This window comes from Primulina tabacum, chromosome 16 (genome assembly GCF_025594145.1).
Source record: "Primulina tabacum isolate GXHZ01 chromosome 16, ASM2559414v2, whole genome shotgun sequence".
Taxonomy (NCBI): domain Eukaryota; kingdom Viridiplantae; phylum Streptophyta; class Magnoliopsida; order Lamiales; family Gesneriaceae; genus Primulina; species Primulina tabacum.
The window spans coordinates 1,995,407-2,018,002 of record NC_134565.1 but is presented as its reverse complement, the minus strand read 5'-3'; the positions used below and the strand labels follow the sequence as shown (position 1 = coordinate 2,018,002).

At 37.2% G+C, this 22,596-nt stretch overlaps 2 protein-coding genes across 2 annotated transcripts; both read left to right on the top strand.

Annotated features, from left to right (window-relative positions):
* The first annotated feature begins 9,701 nt into the window (after positions 1-9,701).
* On the top strand, positions 9,702-13,422 carry LOC142529939 (uncharacterized). The gene is made up of 5 exons (XM_075635661.1): positions 9,702-10,163; positions 12,530-12,580; positions 12,786-12,848; positions 12,931-12,999; positions 13,120-13,422. Exons 1-5 carry the CDS (start codon positions 9,843-9,845, stop codon positions 13,231-13,233), a joined length of 618 nt encoding a protein of 205 aa, XP_075491776.1. The 5' UTR covers positions 9,702-9,842; the 3' UTR covers positions 13,234-13,422.
* A 4,904-nt stretch (positions 13,423-18,326) lies between these two features.
* On the top strand, positions 18,327-21,386 carry LOC142529450 (uncharacterized). Its single transcript, XM_075634986.1, has 3 exons — positions 18,327-20,079; positions 20,167-20,316; positions 21,112-21,386. The coding sequence occupies exons 1-3, from the start codon at positions 18,327-18,329 to the stop codon at positions 21,384-21,386; spliced, it is 2,178 nt and encodes a 725-aa protein (XP_075491101.1).
* The last annotated feature ends 1,210 nt before the right edge of the window (positions 21,387-22,596 follow it).

Below are 22,596 nucleotides of genomic sequence, written 5' to 3'. Positions count from 1 at the left end.
AGGACAATTTAATCAATGATAATAAACAGGGTCTAATTTTTTTTTTTTAAATACAAAGCGAAAACGTTATGTAAATCAATCTGAATTACATATTAAATACAAACATACAAATCCTGTATTGTCTACAATAATTCACTAGATTCAACTACATATCAGTACTGACTCCTAATTTACTTCTGAGCCCGGATCTCCACGCTATCTAGTCCAGCCTCGTTCTCTTCTTGACCCTGATCCTGTCCCACCTGTTGTCATGCACACATACAAACAAGACAACAGCCGGATAACTCCGGTGAGAATTATATTCCAGTATAAATTATGTCTACATGCCTTTCATATAAGCAATATAAAAGCATGAATTAAACATTCATAACATGTATCAAATATTCATCACATGTATTATAATCATAAACATGAATCAATATCAAGAATAAATTATATTCTAAACATATACCATCATCAGGAACATAATTCCATATCAAGCAATGAATCACTCTCCGTGATTCTAAGACTCAGACTCAACTTAGTCCTAATCTAGGGATCCCGATCGGAATAAGAACATACACCCACCTACACTCCCGATCGGGGTGGTGGTATGTTCTTATTCACGGACTTTGGCTCTTTCCATATCGAACACCAGTAATAGAAGAAACTCCAATTCTATCCACTCTGATATAGCCAAACGTCCGGTGTCTTGACCTAACCGTCACAGACTTTGGCATTTTCACCAATATCCTATCTTGTGACATCGTGCAATGTGCCTGTGGCGATCTCACCACTATCAGGCGCTTCTGTCACATCACAAGATCACTCGTGTACGACTAGACGTATCCGCCTATGACTCTGTACATCAATCAATAAATCAAAGATATCAATATCATTCAATTGCAAATAACAATGCAATAAAATAAAGTATGTGATTTCGGGAAACTCAAGTCAAACCTTACTCGAGCTGTGCAATCCCAACTCAACATTAATTTATACATTTATCTTCTCGGTCTGACGAAGTCGAAGTCTCAAAGTCAAATCTGTCCATATCAATCTGAAATACAATATCGCATAGGCACAATCTCAATATGCAACTCAATTCAAAATCTATTCTGATCAATACTCAAATCAAACATAATCTGATCAATATCGAATCAAGATACAATCTAATCCATATCGACGATATCACGATATAATCGAAATCACTACCGAATCTAATCACAATCAATCTACTGATGCTTCGATGGCATAATAATACAGTCTTGATCACCCCGTCAATCTCAACATCACAGAAATAATACCATAACTCATAATCGATATCAATAAGAATCATAATCTTCAATAAGAACAGGTCATGATATCAAATCTATACAATCTCGATCATATTACTTCAGAAAATCATAACAATTACATACACAGCCCGTTCTTCGATCTGACTTCAGTTATATACTGATCAGTATACCCAAAACACAATATATCAGTCAAATCATAATTATCCCCAATATCATAATTTCAAATGATACTAGAATTCAATAAAACTTACGTCCTGTTGTAGCTGTCGTCGCTAGGAACTCGGTACTGTACTCGGATTATAAATCAGACGGACGGATTTTGCGTAACGCTCAAATTCTCACACGTAAGGACTTGGAGCTTCTTCTCCTCGTTTCCTTCCTATTCCTTACATCTGAATGAAGGAGGTAATGTATATATATATCCCGTGCATGTATAAAAACGTGGCTCACTCTTTTGCAATACACGTCTCGCGCATATGCGCGACTACCATCCGCGCATATGCGCGAGACACAAAGTCTCAGCGCGTAGCTTTACGGTGACTCGCGCATATGCGCGCCTCTCATTCGCGCATATGCACGAGACTTACTGTCTCGGCATATTACCATTCGCGCATATGCACGCCCTACTCGGCGCATATGCGCCAACTTCTCTGGACATCACATTTAGCTACTGGACCTCTCGCGCATATGCGCGCACCCGTATCGCGCATATGCGCGAGGTTTTCTGCCACTGGCGCGCATATGCGCGGCTCCTTGTCGCGCATATGCGCGAGGTGTTCTGTCCTCGCACATATTTCGTGTTTTAATCCGTCTATTCCGGTCTAATCTTTTCCGTTTATAGTCACATCAATCATCGCCAAATCATTTCAGATTACGGTAATCCAATTCTCGGGCCTTACATTTCTCCCCCCCTAAGATACGATTTCGTCCCCGAAATCACAAGTAATCACTCGTATATCACAGGTAATCATATCAGACACCAAATCCGATAAAAAAAGGAGATATATATACAGAAGCTAAAAGAAAACTTACTCCAATGAAACAATTCTGGAATTCGTCGTCTCATATCAGATTCGGTTTCTCCAAATAGCTTCTTCGATATTCTAACAACTCTATTGAACAGCAGAATAGTCTCCATTCTGGATTATCTCTCTTTTACTGATTCTGATTTCAATCTGGAATAATACTTCAAGAAATATAGTATCATAATATAACCCGAAGTAACTCTAATAAAATCAATTTCAAGATATTGGCTATACAACATCCGTATATAACAATCAACAACTTATACAAATCAATATCAACAGCTGTTATCAAATCTGTTTAATTCCAGTTAATTCAATATTCAATCTTCTGCCTCAATTATCAACGATCATCTTCTGTCATTGGCATATTTAGTCTGTCTATTCTAAGCTGTCTTCATTTCTTCCAAATCAGCTTCACTTTTCAGTCACATCTCTAATCATATCAGATTCAATCTCAAGAACTTCAAAGATATCTTCTCGATAAAGAGGGAATCTGCATTTCTTACCGTACAACGTTTCAAATGGTGCCATCTCCATACTCGTCTGATAGCTATTGTTGTACGAAAACTCACGACATGACATAAATCCTGCCAACTAGTGCTAAAATCAAGCACTACAACATAAGCATATTCTCCAAAATCTGGATAATCCACTCTGACTGTCCGTCAGTCGATGAATGATATGCTATACTCAGATATAATCTTGTACCCAACTCTTGCTGTACACTCTGCCAAACGTGTAAAGTCAACCAAAATCATGGTCTGATATAATTAACTCTCGGCACTCTGGGCACTCTGATCACTTTTCTGACAGAATCTCAGTAATATAATCATATTTGTACGTCTTCATGTACGAGCTAGCACTCGCAGACTGGGTCAGTCTGTCACTCCTAACTCAATCAATGCTCAATTCCGAGAGGGATGCGGTAACTTCATCACGATATTCCTAGAAATTTAATCTCATTTCTATTCAGGAATCGATAAGTTATATAACCAATCTCCTTGTTTCATTTTTTCTGTCTTCATCTATCGGCAATTCAGACAATTCAGTACAAATTCTTCCACATCTGATTTCATTTGTTTATATTAAACTGTCTTTTCGAATTATCATACCTTTTCTGCTACCAGAAAGAATACTGAATCAATTACTGTGCGCTTCTGACCATATCTGTCATTTCAGATTCGAAATATTCGGCACAAACAAGTCGATTATTTACATATAATACACTATTACCTACCTGATATTCTGATCGACACCCTGTTCTGATTATCGAAACCGAGTTCTGAACATTCTGATTAAACTTCTGGAGTGCTTTAATTCTCAAAATCAGCTCTGATTCGGCTGGAACTGTATATACTCTCAACGGTTTCCAATAATCTGTATCACTTCTTCGACGTTGTTTAGATCAACTGCTATATCATCTTCGGATGTAATGTCCCCCAAACAATATAATATGTCTTTAATACTGTTTTAGAATAATAACAATTCGCAAGCAATTTCAAAACAACATTCATATACAATAATCTGTTAAACTCATGAAAAAAATAAATTTCTGACATTTCTGACTTGGTGTCATTCTCAGCCACTGATCACTGCCTCAGCTGTGCTAATATCAATCGGTATACCATATTCGGATATCACATACTCGGAATACAATCTGTTTCAATCAAGATTCATATCTGAACAATTTCTGTATACAACAATTTCAGTTCTCCGATCCTTCAATACCAGATATTCAATTCAGTCAGTCATATGCCACGAGTATATCACAAAATATCATAGATAAACGGCATAAAATCATCAGAATAACTCTGAATACCGGATTCATCAACACATAATCAGAACTGAAGTACTTTACAGAGAAACACACAATCAGAGGTAACTTTCGGTCAGTAAATCCTCTAACTGATATTTCAATTCTTTCAAATCAATCAGTATCATTCTGTAAGGAGTTCTAAAATAAAACCAATACCTGGTATCAATTCAAGGCGGAAATCACTCTCCCTGATATAAGGCAAACCGGAATCTCAGCTAGGAAGACTTTAGCAATTCTCCTGCTACTGGCAAATCAGTCCATGATACGCTCAGTTTCAGTAATCAACTGAATACATAAGGAATTACTCCATTCCTTTTGATAATCATCGAATCATAAATAATATGGATATCAAAGGAATTTTAAATCGAAAATCCTTACCGTATATTATTCACTCTTCGGCCATTTCAGGTCCGAATCTCACCATCTCCTGGCAAGAATCTACAATAGTTCTGTACTTGTCAACACATCAATATCAATAACGCAGTCAAAATCAGACAACACAAGTACAACACAGTATAACTCAATCTCATTCTCACTTCACTGCAGTATACGATATTTACAGAATTCATTGATATCAATATTTCTCCCAACAGATAAAGAAATCAATACTACAGTATATACAAACCCAACAGAATAAGGCATATGTCAATGCAATTCATACAGAATCATGTATAAGATGTACGAGAATCTCCCCAATACATATGGAACAAAATCATAAAAGAACAGATACCTGTCACTACATCATCAAGAGCATCCTGGATATGTTCCTCGGTCACTATCACCAGATGCCTCTGCTCCCTGGAATCTTCGGGAACTTCTCTGTGGACAAACTCTCGCAAAATGTCCTGACTGTCAGGCAGATACGGCAACTACCAAATACTCCTTGACATTGCTCAGTGGGATGTCTTCCTCCGCAAATCATGCAATAAACTCCAGTATAACTCGGGCTAGAACCACTGGAGCTAGATGAACCGCTCGGTCCGCTCCCTAATTTCTTAAACTGTTTCTTTCGAGCTTTCAACAAATCTGGCTTCCCACTTGTACTGCCACTATCAAATCTGAGAGGGGATTGCTGTGTCTGGGGTCGGATCACATCCAACCTCCCTCGTTGTCGACTCAAACTTGCCTCAGCTCTCTTTGCTTTATTCAAAGCATCACCAAAATGCTGGGGTCGCTCTACCTTTACCAAGGAAGATATCTCAGCATTCAATCCGTTGATGAACTGATTCGCTACAACTTCATCATTCCCAGCAAAAAGAGGAGCAACACGTAATAAAGTAGAGAATTTAGCAACATATTCTTCAATATTCAGTTGGCCCTGTTTCAAATTCTCAAACTCTGCTTTCTTGTCCTCTCGGTACGAAACTAAGAAAAATCTTCTATAGAATTCCGCTCTAAAGATTTCCCACGTAATTACCGTACCACGCTGTTCTAATACTCTTTGGTTACCAGCCACCAACTACTTGCGATTTCCCGTAACTGGTGCCCAATCAGTTTAATCTCTACAATCATCTGTGAAACCCAGAAATTCAAATAGCATTTCTATATCCTCTAACCAATTCTCACAATCGACTGGTGTCTCAGTACCCTTCAGAATCGGCGGTTGAAACGACTGAAACCTCGTCATCATTGTTTCCATCGGAGTTTCTGACACATCCATCTGATTACTCGAAGTACTACCCAATTCTCGAATTCTTCTCGGAGGTATATCTGATAATCACAAGAGTTAGCAATCACAGAAGATAAATCAATCTCAGTCCCTTTCTGATCAGCTTACCTCTGATCAAGAATTGGTTCTGATTCATTTTCAAATCAGACATATTACCAAATCAACTCAGATATTCAGGTAACATGTATCTTCCAAAATAGTAAAACATACTGCAATATTAACATATACAATGTAATTCAACATTATAATAAATCACATGCTAGCAATCACATGCAAGGAAAGAAAACACATTCTACCCCGCTCACTAGCTTCTATCTCAGTCTCAAGAACCTACAGTTCTAGAACCTATTGTTCTGGAACCTAAAGCTCTGATTCCACCTGTTGTGGGGACCCGGACGCTAATCATGTTCTTAGTCCTCATTAGGACAATTTAATCAATGATAATAAACAGGGTCTAAAGTTTTTTTTTTTTTTAAATACAAAGCGGAAACGTTATGTAAATCAATCTGAATTACATATTAAATACAAACATACAAATCCTGTATTGTCTACAATAATTCACTAGGTTCAACTACATATCAGTACTGACTCCTAATTTACTTCTGAGCCCGGATCTCCACGCTATCTAGTCCAGCCTCGTTCTCTTCTTGACCCTGATCCTGTCCCACCTGTTGTCATGCACACATACAAACAAGACAACAGCCGGATAATTCCGGTGAGAATTATATTCCCAGTATAAATTATGTCTACATGCCTTTCATATAAGCAATATAAAAGCATGAATTAAACATTCATAACATGTATCAAATATTCAGCACATGTATTATAATCCTAAACATGAATCAATATCAAGAATAAATTATATTCTAAACATATACCATCATCAGGAACATAATTCCATATCAAGCAATGAATCACTCTCCGTGATTCTCAGACTCAGACTCAACTCAGTCCTAATCTAGGGATCCCGATCGGAATAAGAACATACACCCACCTACACTCCCGATTGGGGTGGTGGTATGTTCTTATTCACGGACTTTGGCTCTTTCCATATCGAACACCAGTAATAGAAGAAACTCCAATTCTATTCACTCCGATATAGCCAAACGTCCGGTGTCTTGACCTAACCGTCACAGACTTTGGCATTTTCACCAATATCCTATCTTGTGACATCGTGCAATGTGCCCGTGGCGATCCCACCACTATCAGGCGCTTCTGTCACATCACAAGATCACTCGTGTACGACTAGACGTATCCGCCTATGACTCCGTACATCAATCAATAAATCAAAGATATCAATATCATTCAATTGCAAATAACAATGCAATAAAATAAAGTATGTGATTTCGGGAAACTCAAGTCAAACTTTACTCGAGTTGTGCAATCCCAACTCAACATTAATTTATACATTTATCTTCTCGGTCTGACGAAGTCGAAGTCTCAAAGTCAAATCTGTCCATATCAATCTGAAATACAATATCGCATAGGCACAATCTCAATATGCAACTCAATTCAAAATCTATTCTGATCAATACTCAAATCAAACATTATCTGATCAATATCGAATCAAGATACAATCTAATCCATATCGACGATATCACGATATAATCGAAATCACTATCGAATCTGATCACAATCAATCTACTGATGCTTTGATGGCATAATAATACAGTCTTGATTGCCCCGTCAATCTCAACATCACATAAATAATACCATAACTCATAATCGATATCAATAGGAATCATAATCTTCAATAAGAACATGTCATGATATCAAATCTATACAATCTCGTTCATATTACTTCAGAAAATCATAACAATTACATACACAGCCCGTTCTTCGATCTGACTTCAGTTATATACTGATCAGTATACCCAAAACACAATATATCAGTCAAATCATAATTCCCCCAATATCATAATTTCAAATGATACTAGAATTCAATAAAACTTACGTCCTGTTGTAGCTGTCGTCGCTAGGAACTCGGTACTGTACTCGGATTATAAATCAGACGGACGGATTTTGCGTAACGCTCAAATTCTCACACGTAAGGACTTGGAGCTTCTTCTCCTCGTTTCCTTCCTCTTCCTTACTTCTGAATGAAGGAGGTAATGTATATATATATCCCGTGCATGTATAAAAACGTGGCTCACTCTTTTGCAATACGCGTCTCGCGCATATGCGCGACTACCATCGGCGCATATGCGCGAGACACAAAGTCTCAGCGCGTAGCTTCACGGTGACTCGCGCATATGCGCGCCTCTCATTCGCGCATATGTGCGAGACTTACTGTCTCGGCATTTTACCATTCGCGCATATGCGCGCCCTACTCGGCGCATATGCGCCAACTTCTCTGGACATCACATTTAGCTATTGGACCTCTCGCGCATATGCGCGCACCCGTATCGCGCATATGCGCGAGGTCTTTTGCCACTGGCCTTCTCGCGCATATGCGCGAGGTGTTATGTCCTCGCACATATTTCGTGTTTTAATCCGTCTATTCCGGTCTAATCTTTTCCGTCTATAATCACATCAATCATCGCCAAATCATTTCAGATTACGGTAATCCAATTCTCGGGCCTTACATATATTATATATATATATATATATATATATAATATGAGTTATTTTATTTTACTAAATATTAAATTTTGAAGAATGATAAAAACACATATTTTTTTAAAAAATACATAAATTATGAATATGCAATAAATTTTCCTGAAAATCTCCTACAAATATTATGTGGATTATAATTGAAATTTAAATTTGAGAAATTTAACACCACATATTTGTCTATTTATTATTTGGTAAAATAAAATAATGTGTTTAATTACTTTTTGTGAATATTCAGATGTTGGACTAATACTGATAGAATAGCTACTTAATTTGGGCTAGAAATTGCATTTATTAAAACTATCAACTGGGCCAAGTTGGTGGTTTAAGTTTTGGCCCAAATATGAAGATGAAAATTTAATTAATTAATAAATAAAAATTGTCAAATGTAAAATAAGAATTTTATTCATTTTAAATGATGATTTTAACTTGTATATTATATTATTTATTTGACTTTTTACTGTATTATTTTCATATAAGTCAATATTGACTTCCGGTACATCAATATTATTCAATCTATGTGTAATGTAGTAGAATTAAAAATTATTTTCTAATAAATAGCGACAACCACGTATTTAATTTATCAAATCTATATATTATAGTAACATTTTAAATAAAAATATAATATTTTGTATTAAAAAAATATAAAGGACAGAGGAAAAGATCAAAGTCAATTAATATAAGAAACTCTGTCATTCATCATATACAAGCTCAATTTTTCAATGTTCAAAACTCTGACATGAATGTTGAAAAATAAATTATCACTTGTCTTACTGGTTAAGGATTTGAGCACGAGTTGTACAGACCAAACCTATTTTCAGCATTTTACAAACCAAATGCTCGAATTAAGGATGGAGCTTTCGTTCACGAGCTATCGAATATAATATTTCAGACCCGAATTCCCTTTAGCAACATCCTCGAGTTCGACGTTTATATTATTTTATTAATTTAAGACACTTAAAGTAACTAATTTTGGTATCATGATCTGTTTTAAAAATTATATATATTAATAAAATGTTATAATTGTAATGTAACTTATATGTAGTTTAGAGGATAGAGTCATTGTTTCTGGAGAAAAATAATAGTATTTTCGAGTTGGCTTACTTGTTCGTACCCCTAATTTCATATCTTCAAGTTTTTAAAATTCGTGTGACGGTGTCTATAATTTCTTGTTCATTTGTACATTTTATATTTGTATATATATATATATATGTATATATATATATATATATGTATACGCGAGCACCCGCGCGCACACACACAAAACGCCTCATCATGTGTGTCTTATTTAATATTATTATCATCACTGTAAAAATAAAAATATTAATTGATTCTTCACACCACATTTTTCTTTGCCACCATCCCACAATTCCCATTTCCACTTTTCGCATCTCTCCAGTCCAATTCACAGCCCCCCAACCAACCCCCTGCGGATCCCAGTCATGACGTGTGCCGACGAGGAATGGGTGGCTGCCGCCATGACAGACGACGCCATGGTGGTGGAGCTCCTGGTGCGCCTCCACCACGCGTCCACGCCGCTCCCTCTCCACTCAGCCGTCGTGCCACTGGAGTGGAGCGTGCGTCAACGCAGGTCAAAGCCTCTGTATCCCAACAACGCCCCGAAGAAGTCAGGCCACAGGGACAGCCCCACGACGGCCTTGTCATTGAGCGGCGCCACCTCGCTCAGCGGGGGATCTGGCGGCGGATGTGAAGAGTCCAGCCTCCCACCTCTCTCCAAGTTATGCCACGCAAGAAGATCTGAGGTTCGTACTCGAAAACGCTCAACACTAGAAATTATAGTCTCCTAATCGTTGTACACATATGTTCCCAATCCTCCGGCCTTCGGCGAGGCGGCAGCGGCGGGGGTTCTCCTCTTCTTTATCCTAGGACTACTGTGTTTCTTTCATGTTTCTTCGTCAATCGTCAGTGTCTCGTGTCAGTTTTCATTCGATTGGAGTGTGTGGTCATTTACTAAAATACCCCCGAAAACATGGATATTTACTGTCCTAGCGACACGCGTATGGAGGAAGTCAGATTCAGCCATCTTAGCCCTTTCCCTTTCTTTTTGACGCCAATAATTAAATGCGAGGGTACTCTCGTCAATTCACCACAAGAAAGTTCATGTTAATGGTCAGCAGCATGTTTATATTTAATAAATAAATTAGTTCTTCATTTAAATCCAATATTATAATTATAATCAACAAATTATTAAATAATAAATTTTTTTTCGGAAATCCATTTTTCTGGATAGATTAGTAAAAATTTTAGTGAGCAATTGATATTAAATTAAATAAAATAATTTATAAGTCAAAGTTGTATGAGATGGAGCTATCTCCACCTTCAAACTTATGGGGAATTGTGTAGAAAATAGATATAGGGCTTTGCTTAGAAGTTGGTAAAGAATCATGATAAATGTTATTTTGGAGGGAGGGTTATTTTGGTCAATTTATGCGGGGGGTGGGGGGTGGTGGAGCCCTGGTTAATCGGTGGCGTGTTTTCGTGGCAATTAGCCAATTAGGTCTGCGTTGGTTTGGTGGTGTGTTGTTAGCGGTTGTGAGCTCTTTATATGTTAATTTTATTATATTTTTATACATACATACATACGTATGTGTATATATATGTGTGTATTTATAGTTTAATGTGTATTGAAGAATTGTATGCTGAGTTCGTGGTATTAGATGAAGTTTCCAATATGACAGCAATGAGTTGGGGCCAGATGTAATAAAAATTCACTAAATTTCATAATCTTTAAAGTTGATTGCCAGCCACTTCGTTATCTATTGGTGATATGTGTCTTTTGCTTGTCGTTTTCTTGAATCCAACAAATGCCATTTGTACACAATATACGGTGAACACTTCAAGGCACCACACAACCAGGCCAAGTTTTTTTGTCCTATGTTGTATCGATTAGTGTAAATACTGAAAAATGGGATTCTTCTAAAACATGAAATGAATTAAATTGTGGAATAAATGATTGATAATGGTGTTTTTTTTTTTTTTGCTGACGAGGTTAAATGTAACTGTTGGGCTGGAATCAAGTTGTCTGAACTTTGAGTATGTATATGGTGTAAGCTGTATGTTAAATTATAAAAAGTTTATTTGGGTCACTTCTTATGATATTGAGTTTCTGGGAAAAATGGTGTCGATATGGTATCGGACTATACAACTTTCACGTTCACCGTATTCCAAATAATCGACTGATCAACTTAGACTTACAACTCTTCAATGTTGATTTCGGATGTCTGTTCCAGGTTTCCGGCTTGTGTGTGTCGGCGTGATAGAGTAAAAGGCTATTATTTGTGCCATCTCCCATGAATTCGATTTTTCGGGGAGAAGTGGTTTCTAACTCTGTGTATGTTGTGTGTAAGGTGTATATGGTGGCATGACGTTATCGAGGACTTTTTAGTGGTTAGAGCTAACTATTTTTTTTTTCTTTCACGCGTGCAATATAGACGATAAATTTATATAGTTCAAATTTATTAATTTAGGACTATGGTTTACATGAAGGGATTCGGATAGCCATCATGTAAAGTGTGTGATTTGGTGCAAAATGTGTGAGAAATTGAATGGTATGGATGTGGTTGAAGTGGAGGGGACCATTTTTTAGTTGTCACCAACTTATTTGTTGAAAGTTGATAACATATTGTTTAATAATCGTCTTCAACTAACAATTAGGTTCCTTGTATGACACCCTTCTTAATTTCCTTATTTTCTTTTCGGTTTCGTTCTATATCTTCCTTTTATGGCCTATTCCAAGTAAACCAGATGAAACAAGGTCAATCAATGAATCTGTCCCACCAAAAGAAGGGTAGGCATGTCCGTTTTCGAGTGCTCAAAGCTTTAGCCATCACTGCAGATGATCTCAGTGTAAATTTTCTTGGATTTATTTGACACGCTAAACATTGAGTTGTGTGGTTTAGATAGGATACCTTTTTGTCGACTATCTGTTCAAGTCTCGTGATCCGTCGTAGTTTTTCTATCGATAATGCGATGTTATAATCACATAATTCTTCGACGAAGTCATAGACTAGATTGTAATTGTTCTATGCAAGCAAACTTTTGGACAAACTCGAACATATCGCATAACATGATATAGCTGATGATCATATTCGGTCTCTGATTTTCGCAGGTTAATAGTAGCACTCAGAAGTCAAGCTCCAAGAGGTCAAGAAAGAAGAAGGTGCGATAAATCATTCTAGTTTCTATTAGGCATATATTGGTCCAAAGACGACACACCTCATCTTTGGCCCCGGTTGGACTATTTCTGCATAATATGCGAAATAGTCACTAGCGAAAGTTGATCATGCCGAGCCCGTCATAGTTAATATTAATGATAGTCACATTTTGTTACTGCTGTTCCTCATTTGGTGCTTATACATCTCCAGAACTTGGCTGAACTAAAGGAAGAAGAAAACTCGCTAATTAAGGAAAGAAGAGATCTTAAAAGGGTATTCTACTTCTTCCGATAATGCCTCTTTCCAGATCATATATACTTATACGACCTTAAATTATAGCCCTTTCACGATGCAGGAAATAGCTGCCTTACGCGCGAATCTGGAGAATCAAAGGTCTGTGAATGAAAGATTGAAGAGAATGAAGGTGAAGTGCTGCCATTTTCTTCACCCATTCTAATTTTATTTGTGTGTTTGACACCTAAATTTTTCATGACACAAGAAGCCTTAAAAACTTGCCTTCAATAATCTTGTGCTGAATTTGCAGCTTGACTTGCCACCAATTCAAGAAAGAGACCTAACATCTCTACCTATTCTTCCCGATCTAAATATCCCGTTCGATGAATTTCCGAGCTCCGATGTGGTTTGTGGAGCCAGCTAGTCGACGGATCGTGGCGTTAAATAAACTTGACAAAAAATAACAAATGACACTACACTAAGTAAGATCTAACCTTGAATTTAGGTTATGTCAAATTAAACTTTTAGCCTATATATAGTTGTAACTCTATGCAGTAGCAAATGTATTACCTGAATAGTTAGGATACTTATAAATGAAGATGCAGATGGTTAATTTTAGGAGCCATATTTTTTTGGAGTCTAAGTGCATTAATTTTATGGGATTTATTTTCAAATATTTTTTTGGGGATTTTAGGTGAATACATGTTTGTTCTTGAAATGAGATATTATATTTATTTTTCTTAATGCTTTTTCGCGTATTTTTTGTAGAGATGTCAATGGGACGGGTATGGGGTGGGTTTGGCTAAACCCAAGACCCTCCCCATGAAAAAAACTTTGACTTATTACCCGCCTCACCCCGGTTAAATATTATTTGGACTCATCCCACCTCGAATACGAAACGGGGTTGGGTAGACCCGTGAGACCCGTAAGACCCGATTTTTTTTAAAATAAAAAAGTAATATTTCTTCTCACGTTACTAAATTATGAAACAGACAAGCCTCTAAATACAAAATTGTGACAAATTAATTCATGTTTTCGACCACACTTAATAATAACAAACAAAGTATTTTCATGACATAAAAAAAGAGTTAGTAGCTCTCCAAAAAAATCTTGACATCCCCAAAAATAAGTCATAATATAATTTAAACAGATCAATATAAAATCAGCAAGTAGACAATATTTAAGTTTACTAAGATGAGGATCAGTTATTCTTCCATTATTGCTAAAAGTAGATTCAAATGCAACAGTTGACATAAGAATAGCTAAGATCATTAGGGTTGAGGTGAGCTACTAAAAAAATGAAAATTAATAAAACTAAAACCCTAGAATATTTATATCAACATATATGGGGCGGGTATGGAGCGGGTATTATAGAACCCATGACCCGCCCCATATCCGGACGGGTCTGAAAAATTGGACCCGAGACCCACCTCATGACCCATTTAGTATGCCCAAACCCACCCCATACACGTGAGTCCATTGCGGGTCTGGGTAAAACCCGGACTCATTGACATCCCTAATTTTTTGTGCGATATTAATTTCCTCTGGGCATCTTCGGTACGTAATGGCAACAAAAACAATCCTCTCATTTTAATATTAATATCTTCAAAGTTAAAAATCGAATCATGCTGTGATTATATCGTTAACGCACTTGAGCTATAATTGCGTAATTAACATGTGATTAATATAATAATTATTGAGGTTCGTGTGAGATCTGACTCTCGGGTTTATATCTATAAGACAAGTCGAACCGATCTCATAAGATTTTTTGTGATAATTATATTATAAGAAAATAATTTTTTTTTATTCACTTACTTATCCAAATTTGGATATTAGTTGATTAAATTTTCAAAATTTAGTTTTGCATACTTATTTTTAGTTTTCCACTATTTTGATTTATTCATCATATCGGATATATCAATATTTTTCAACGTCACGCCAATACTTCGGTGAAATAGAAACGAAAGTCAATAAAATCAATATTAATATATAAAACTCAAAATATTGAAAACTTTGTTAACCAAATCCCAAATAGACACAAAAAATTGTTTTTCGTTATGCTATTTAATGTGTGTTTCGTATTTGACAGGAGATTTTGTTGGACTGGCTCAAATTTGGCGATAAAAGTTGGGACTAGTAAGATGGATTAATATTTAAAAAGAAATAAACTCACGCTTACATAATTTTACCCTATTTTAAAACCCACAAATACGATAAAAAGTGGGTCTCATGTGAGACCGTCTCACGAATCTTAATATGTGAGACGAGTCAACCCTACAGATATTTACAATAAAAAGTAACACTCTTAGCATATTAAGTAATACTTTTTCATGAATTACCCAGATAAGAAATTCCTCTCACAAATACGACCCGTGAGACAAAAATATTGAAATTTGACAAAAATAAAACATAAATAAAACCAAAACTGGGATTTTTGGGTAGATGGTAAATACATGGTTAGGGTTGATCGAGTAATCGAAGTTAAAAGATAGTTTGAAATGTGTGACCGGCTGCAAAGCATGATTGCATCATGCATGCAAGTAATCAATCACTCGCACATTAATATCTCCAATTCTCACCTCTTTGTACTGTAATCTTCGTTATCGTTTCCACTTCGGATGGATCGATTGTCGCGATGTGGTACTCACGCAGTACACCATATCCTCACACCCGGCCGCGCCAGTAGCCCGCCTTTCGTGGGAGGCTCGGCTCCTGGCGGCCCTCTGATCATATTTCCGCACAATCTTGGATTTGCCTCTGACTCAACAGTAGAATTTTGCTTAAATTTCACGAGTTTCTGAAGATTTATCTTGTTGTATAGTTCTTGGATTATTGTTTTTCTTCGCAAAATAAATTCGGGCCGCCATATCTAGTCGTAATTCTTGATTCTTGGATTACAAAAGTTAGTTTGATTCTCTCTCGTTATAACTGGTGAACCTCACACAGTCGCACATATATATAAAAGCAAAATCTATTTCAAAACTGAAATATAATCAAGAACCAGCTTCACGTCATATAAATCAATTACAGACCACGGCCTTTAAGATTTATCCATGTAAAATGCACCAATATGAGGAAAAAGGCTGTGAAATCGACTAAAGAGCTTGGTGCAAACCCTAAACGTTCAAAAGCTAACCCAGAATATATATGTCAAAACAAGAAACTATTATCAAGGCAAACATGCATAGACATAAGCCATCAACGAAGAAGCCCTTTTGCCTCAGTAAATCCTCCATTAAACTTCAAACCAAGCTCCAGATTAACACCCCTCCTGCTCTCGACCGCAGAATCTGAGCTAAAAAGTTGCGCAGCAGAAGTTACAACACAGCACTTCTTGCTCACGTTTTGCACTTTCCCAGATTTTGCATTTGCCCTCGACTTCTTTGTCTCAGAAGATGGTGAACAAGAACAAGAATTAAGAGAGAGGAGAGGCAAAACAGGAGGTATCTGAAAGTTAGTCCGGGCTTTGGAACCCCTCAACCGCCTCGCCGCCGCGTCGTAGGCGCGCGCAGCCTCCTCAGCCGTATCGAAGGTGCCGAGCCAGTGGCGGCACCGCCCTATACGGTCGCGTATCTCCGCTGACCACCTCCCCCACGGCCTCTTCCTCACACCCCGATAACTTTTTTTCACCCCAACTCCATGATCATCCTCTTTCCTCGTCTCATCAACAGAAATGTTTTGAAAAAACCTCTCTTCGCCGTTGTTAAAAAAACTATCCTTATTCACGTCTACGCCGCGGCTTCCAAAGAGAACACGCTCCCCGACAACAGCTGCAATCCCTTCAAGAACAGAGTGGTTTTCATCAGAATCCCTTCGATTCTCCTCTTCAGAAACCGAAGAAGAGTAACCACACGAAAACCCACCTGAAACACGATTCCTGTTTGAATCATCAGCCACTTCAGGAACTTGAACTGGAGAGAATGATGAAAAACAAGGTAGAAAACCAGGTTCAGAATCGAATTGATTCCACTGTTGCAACATTTGAAGTGGGTCAAACAGTTCCAGTTCAGGGAAGAAACTGACGTTTCGCAACATTAGGAAATTGTTGATGTTCCTAACGATGGGTCAGTTTTCTTGGCACTGGCTACAGAGACAGGCAGAAAAAATGTATTCATGAGATTTAACTCGCAGTTCCCAAATTTATAGTCAAGTGGGAATGATTGCATATTGATGCTTGGCCAAATAAATTTGGATTCATTTCATTGCAGCCCATAATTTTTTAAAAAAAAATTTTTGAAAAGAATTTTATTTCTTGATATATATTTTTTTTATCTTTAATATTTTGCCTTTCTAGACATGAGAATAATCTCGAAATTGATGATATGATCTCATATAAATTCAATATGTGATATAAGATTATATTTGATATGACTCATAATATTTTTAAGATATGATATCATAATATCTTTAAGATATGATATCACAATATCTTTAAGATATTATCCTTGTTTTAAAAAGAGTTTGTTTCCTAATGAAATTGGGTTTCTATGTTAAATAGGACTCAAAGGAGAAGAAACGAGAGAGAGGGACGATATAGAGCAAAAACCTTTCGGAGAGACAGAGATGCATTTGTACGAAGAAAAGGCTTTCTGATTGAAGCAATCTCGCGTCGTTGATAAAGTGTTGCTGTGAAGTGCTGACAACATCTGAAGACAACACCTAATCACTGTTTTGATTAGTGCGCTGATTTTTGAAGACTTTTTCACTTCTCAGTTGATGCATCCTATGTATTTTGGTTATACGGTTTGTTAGAGTTTTAGGATGCAATTTGTTACTCGCCTTAATAAGGGAGTTGTTTTACTCTTTCACTAGTATTGGTTTTTGTAAACTTAAAAGTTTTTCTAGTGAATTATTTTGCCCTGAGGCACCGCACAAGTATTTTATACTTGTGCATAATTTATCTCTCGTATCTCGTATTGTTATCATTCAAGTTGCGTGTTAGTGTGTTAAACTATAATTTTCGCTGCATGTTGTCGTGGGTGTTACAACACCTACGCACAACACCTACATTCTGATACACACAACACTCACCCTCGTCACATTCACTCTGTGGAAACGGAACTTTCAATTGGTATCAGAGCCTCCACTTGACGCTACTAAGTGAGATCCTGTTTTGTTTTGTTTTCCAGGTGGAAAAGGATCATGGAAGCATCAACAAACACTGTTTTTAGACCTCCCGTATTGGATGGATCAAACTATGCATTATCGAAAGTAAAGATGAGGGTTTTTATTAAATCAATTGAAGAAAGAGCTTGGCAGCGTGTACTTGATGGTTGGAGTCCATCAAAAATTGAGGATGCTGATGGAGACACTCGGCTCAAACCTGAAAGTACATGGACAATCGATTAAGTGCAAACGTCAAATTTTAATTCCAAGGCTCTCAATGCAATATTCTCGTCTGTTGACACAAGGATGTTTAATTTAATCACCAATTGTGTTTGTGCCAAAGAAGCTTGGGATATACTTCAGAAACATTGTGAAGGATCCGAGAGTGTGCGTAAAACTAGGCTAAGGATAATGACATCAAAATTTGAAAGCCTGAGAATGGAGGACAAGGAGTCTATTCTTGAGTATGATAGCCGGTTGAGACAACTTTCTAATGAAGCTCACAGTTTTGGAGATCCCATGTCCAACGAAAGATTGGTGAACAAAGTTTTAAGATCTCTACCTGAGAAATTTAATGTCAAAGTTTGTGCAATTGAAGAATCTAAAGACACTTCAACAATCAACCTGGATGAATTAATGAGTTCCCTCAGAACTTTTGAGATGAATCTTGATTTACAAAAGAAGGATAAAGGGAAGACAATAGCTCTTGAAGTTTCAACTGACTCTTATGATGAAATCCTTCAAATATCTAAAGAAGTGAATGAATTTGATTTAGGTGAAGATTCTATCTCTCTAATTACTAAAAAATTCGATGATTACTTGAAGAAAATGAGAGATAAGAAGAAAATTGGACAAAAATCCGTGTTGCCCAATATCACCACTTCTGCAAAAGCTCAAAAGTTTACTCCTATGAAAGGACAATTTCGACCAAAAACTGAATTGCAAATTCAATCAAATGTCAGAAATTTGGACTCAGTACAATGCAAAGAGTGTTCTGGATTTGGACACTATGCCAATGAGTCTGCTAATCGACTTCGGAGAAACAAAGGCATGGCTGTCACTTTGAGTGATGAAGAGTCTGATGATGATCAAGGATCAAATGAATCTGAAAATCACACATCGTTGTCTGCTGTGATCAAGGAGAAGCGTTCAATGCAAATCAATCCTTTGGGTGTTGCCACAGGTGTTGCAATACCAGGTCGCAACATCTCTTCAAATTCAGTGTGTCTTAATTCTATAACCCTTGGTGAATCAAGTCAGTCTGAAAACCAAGAAGTAGATGATGATGAAGTCACTCTGGAAAGTGTGCAGACAATATATGAAGAATTGTATGAAGACTGGATCAAAAGAAATAAAGTGAATGCAATTCTCTCCAAAGAGAACACTGAGCTGAAGTCACAAGTATCACGACTTGAAGTAATCTTAAGCAAGAAAGATCTGGAATTATGCAAAGTCAAGGAAGAGCTTGGAGAAGCAACTCAAATTCTTGCGAAGCTTAATTCAAGTTCATCCAAACTTGATTCACTCTTGATGATTGGAAAGAATGACAAAGCTGGACTTGGTTATACGAATCACCAGTTTGAAATAGGAGAGTCTTCCAACACTGAAAGAAAACCAACTGTCTTTGTCAAAGGAAGTGCTGAAATCTCGAATGCTACATACACTGAAAAAGGTGTTTCATCAAAGAGGCAAATATCTACAAAGAATTCCAAGTCCAGAAAACGCCACTTTATCTGCCATTATTGCTTTAGACCTGGTCATATCAAACCCTACTGTTTTAAATTGAGAGATGACTACAAAAGATGGGAATCTGAACAGGTGTTGCCACAGGTGTTGTACAACACCCGGCGTAACACTGCCAATAGGAAACCATCGGTAAAAAGGGTTTGGGTGCCAAAGGCTAATATTCAATGTTCTGTTATTTATACTTCGTTAAAAACTAACATTGCAGGAATATGGTACTTTGACAGTGGCTGTTCACGCCACATGACAGGTTCTAAAGACTATTTGACTGACTATGTTGAACTAAGGAATGGTCATGTGACGTATGGTGGAGGTGCTAAAGGAAGAATAGCTGACAAAGGGACCTTGAATGTTGATGAACTGCCTAGTCTACACAATGTGCTTTATGTCGAAGGACTTAACTCAAACTTAATAAGCATAAGTCAACTTTGTGATGATGGTTTATATGTTAAGTTTGATAAAGACAATTGTGAAGTTTTTGATAATACTGATACATGTATTTTGACAGGTACAAGGTCGGCTGACAATTGTTATCAACTTGGAGAGGACCCTGTGTGCAATCATTCAAAAGTGAGTGAACTAAACTTGTGGCATCAAAAATTGGGTCATGCAAACTTCAAGACATTAAAGAACCTTGGTAAGTACGATGCTGTGAGAGGTATGCCTAATTTATCCTCTGGAATTCCTTATGTTTGTGGTGCATGTCAAAAGGGTAAGCAAACACGTGTTCCCCATCAAGTGTTGCAACACTTTGGGACAACACGGTGTCTTGAACTCTTGCACATGGATCTTATGGGTCCAATGGAAGTGGAAAGCCTTGGAGGTAAGAAGTATTCATGTGTTTGTGTGGATGATTTCTCTCGCTTTACATGGGTAAGTTTTCTTAGAGAAAAATCCGACACATTTGCTGTTTTTAAGAAATTACATGCTAAGATTACTAATCTACATGATTTGAGGGTTGGTAAGATAAGGACCGACCATGGTAAAGAATTTGAAAACTCACACTTTATATCATTCTGTGAAAAGAGAGGGATAACTCATGAATTTTCGGCCCCTAAGACTCCTCAACAAAATGGAATAGCCGAAAAGAAGAATAGGACACTGCAAGAAATGGCTAGGGTCATGTTGAGTTCAAAGAATATTTCAAAACGATTTTGGGCCGAGGCCTTAAACACAGCATGTCATATTTCAAATCGTGTGTACTTAAGGAGTGGTTCTACTATGACATCCTATGAAATCATCATGGGAAAGAGGCCAAACCTGAAGTACTTTCATGTTTTTGGGTGTGTATGTTATGTTTTGAATGACCGAGACCATCTTGCAAAGTTTGACTCTAAAAGTGACAAGTGTTTATTTCTTGGTTATTCATCCAATAGTCGTGCATATCGCGTGTATAATCTCAGAACAAGAACGATTATGGAATCTATTAACGTTGTTTTTGACGATCTTGCAGATCTAACGGGAAAAACAATCGAGGATGATATTGATGGGCTACTGAACATAAGTGAGACACTGCCTAACACAGATGTTGCACCCGGTGTTGTAACACCTGAGACAACACCTGCACTGGCAGAATCAAATGATGAACCAGGAGAGTATACTGAAAATGATGATGTTGTAACCAATGAAGGGATTGATATTCCCAGTAAGATTCAGAAAATCATCCATCATCTCAGATCATTGGAGAAGCATTTGGAGGAATGCAAATTAGAAGAAAGGAGAAGGTAGATTATCGGAAAATGATGGGACTAGTATGCATGACTTCCGTATACTCTCAAGTAAGCCATTCTTGTTTTGTTTCGATCATTGAACCCAAAAATATAAATGAAGCCTTAAAAGATGAATTTTGGGTTGATGCGATGCATGAGGAACTTGAACAATTTGTTAGGAATGATGTGTGGGATTTGGTTTCCAGACCTGATAATGTGAATGTTATTGGAACCAAAAGGATTTTTAAAAACAAAACTGATGAATCTGGGATTGTTGTGAGAAATAAAGCTAGGTTAGTTGCTCAAGGGTATACTCAAATTGAAGGAATTGATTTTGATGAGACATTTGCCCATGTTGCCCGGATTGAGTCAGTCCGACTTTTACTTGCTATCGCTTGTCACATGGACATAAAACTATATCAAATGGATGTGAAAAGTGCCTTTTTGAACGGCATTTTGAATGAAGAAGCTTATGTAAGCCAACCTAAAGGGTTCGAAGATCCAAACCACCCGAACCATGTCTACAAGTTGAAGAAGGCACTTTATGGACTTAAACAAGCTCCACGAGCATGGTATGGTAGGCTTACTGAATATCTGCTTGACTTAGGCTTCAAACGAGGTGAGGTTGATAAAACCCTTTTTATTCAAAAATCGAAGCATGATATTCTTGTGTGTCAAATTTATGTGGATGACATCATTTTTGGTGCTTCTTCTCAAAAGCATGTTGATGAATTTGTTAAATGCATGTCTACCACATTTGAAATGAGCATGGTAGGAGAATTATGTTTCTTTCTTGGATTGCAAATTAAACAAATGCATGATGGTATATTTCTGTGTCAATCCAAGTCTGCCAAGAATTTGGTGAAGAAATTTTCTACCGAGAACACTAAACACATGAAAACACCAATGGGGTCGACTGAAAAATTGTCCAAAGACGATGTTGCTGCAGGTGTTGATAACACCCAGTATCGCAGCATCATAGGCAGTCTTCTTTATTTAAGTGCAAGTCGTCCCGACATCATGTTTAGTGTATGTTTGTGCGCCAGGTACCAGGCTGATCCTAAAGTCACTCATTTAAAAGCTGTCAAAAGAATTTTGAGATATATAGCCGGGACAGTTAACTTAGGTTTGTGGTACACCAAAGAAACAAACACAAATCAAGTGGGGTTTAGTGATGCTGACTGGGCTGGAAATCTAGATGATAGGAAGAGTACCACTGGAGGATGTTT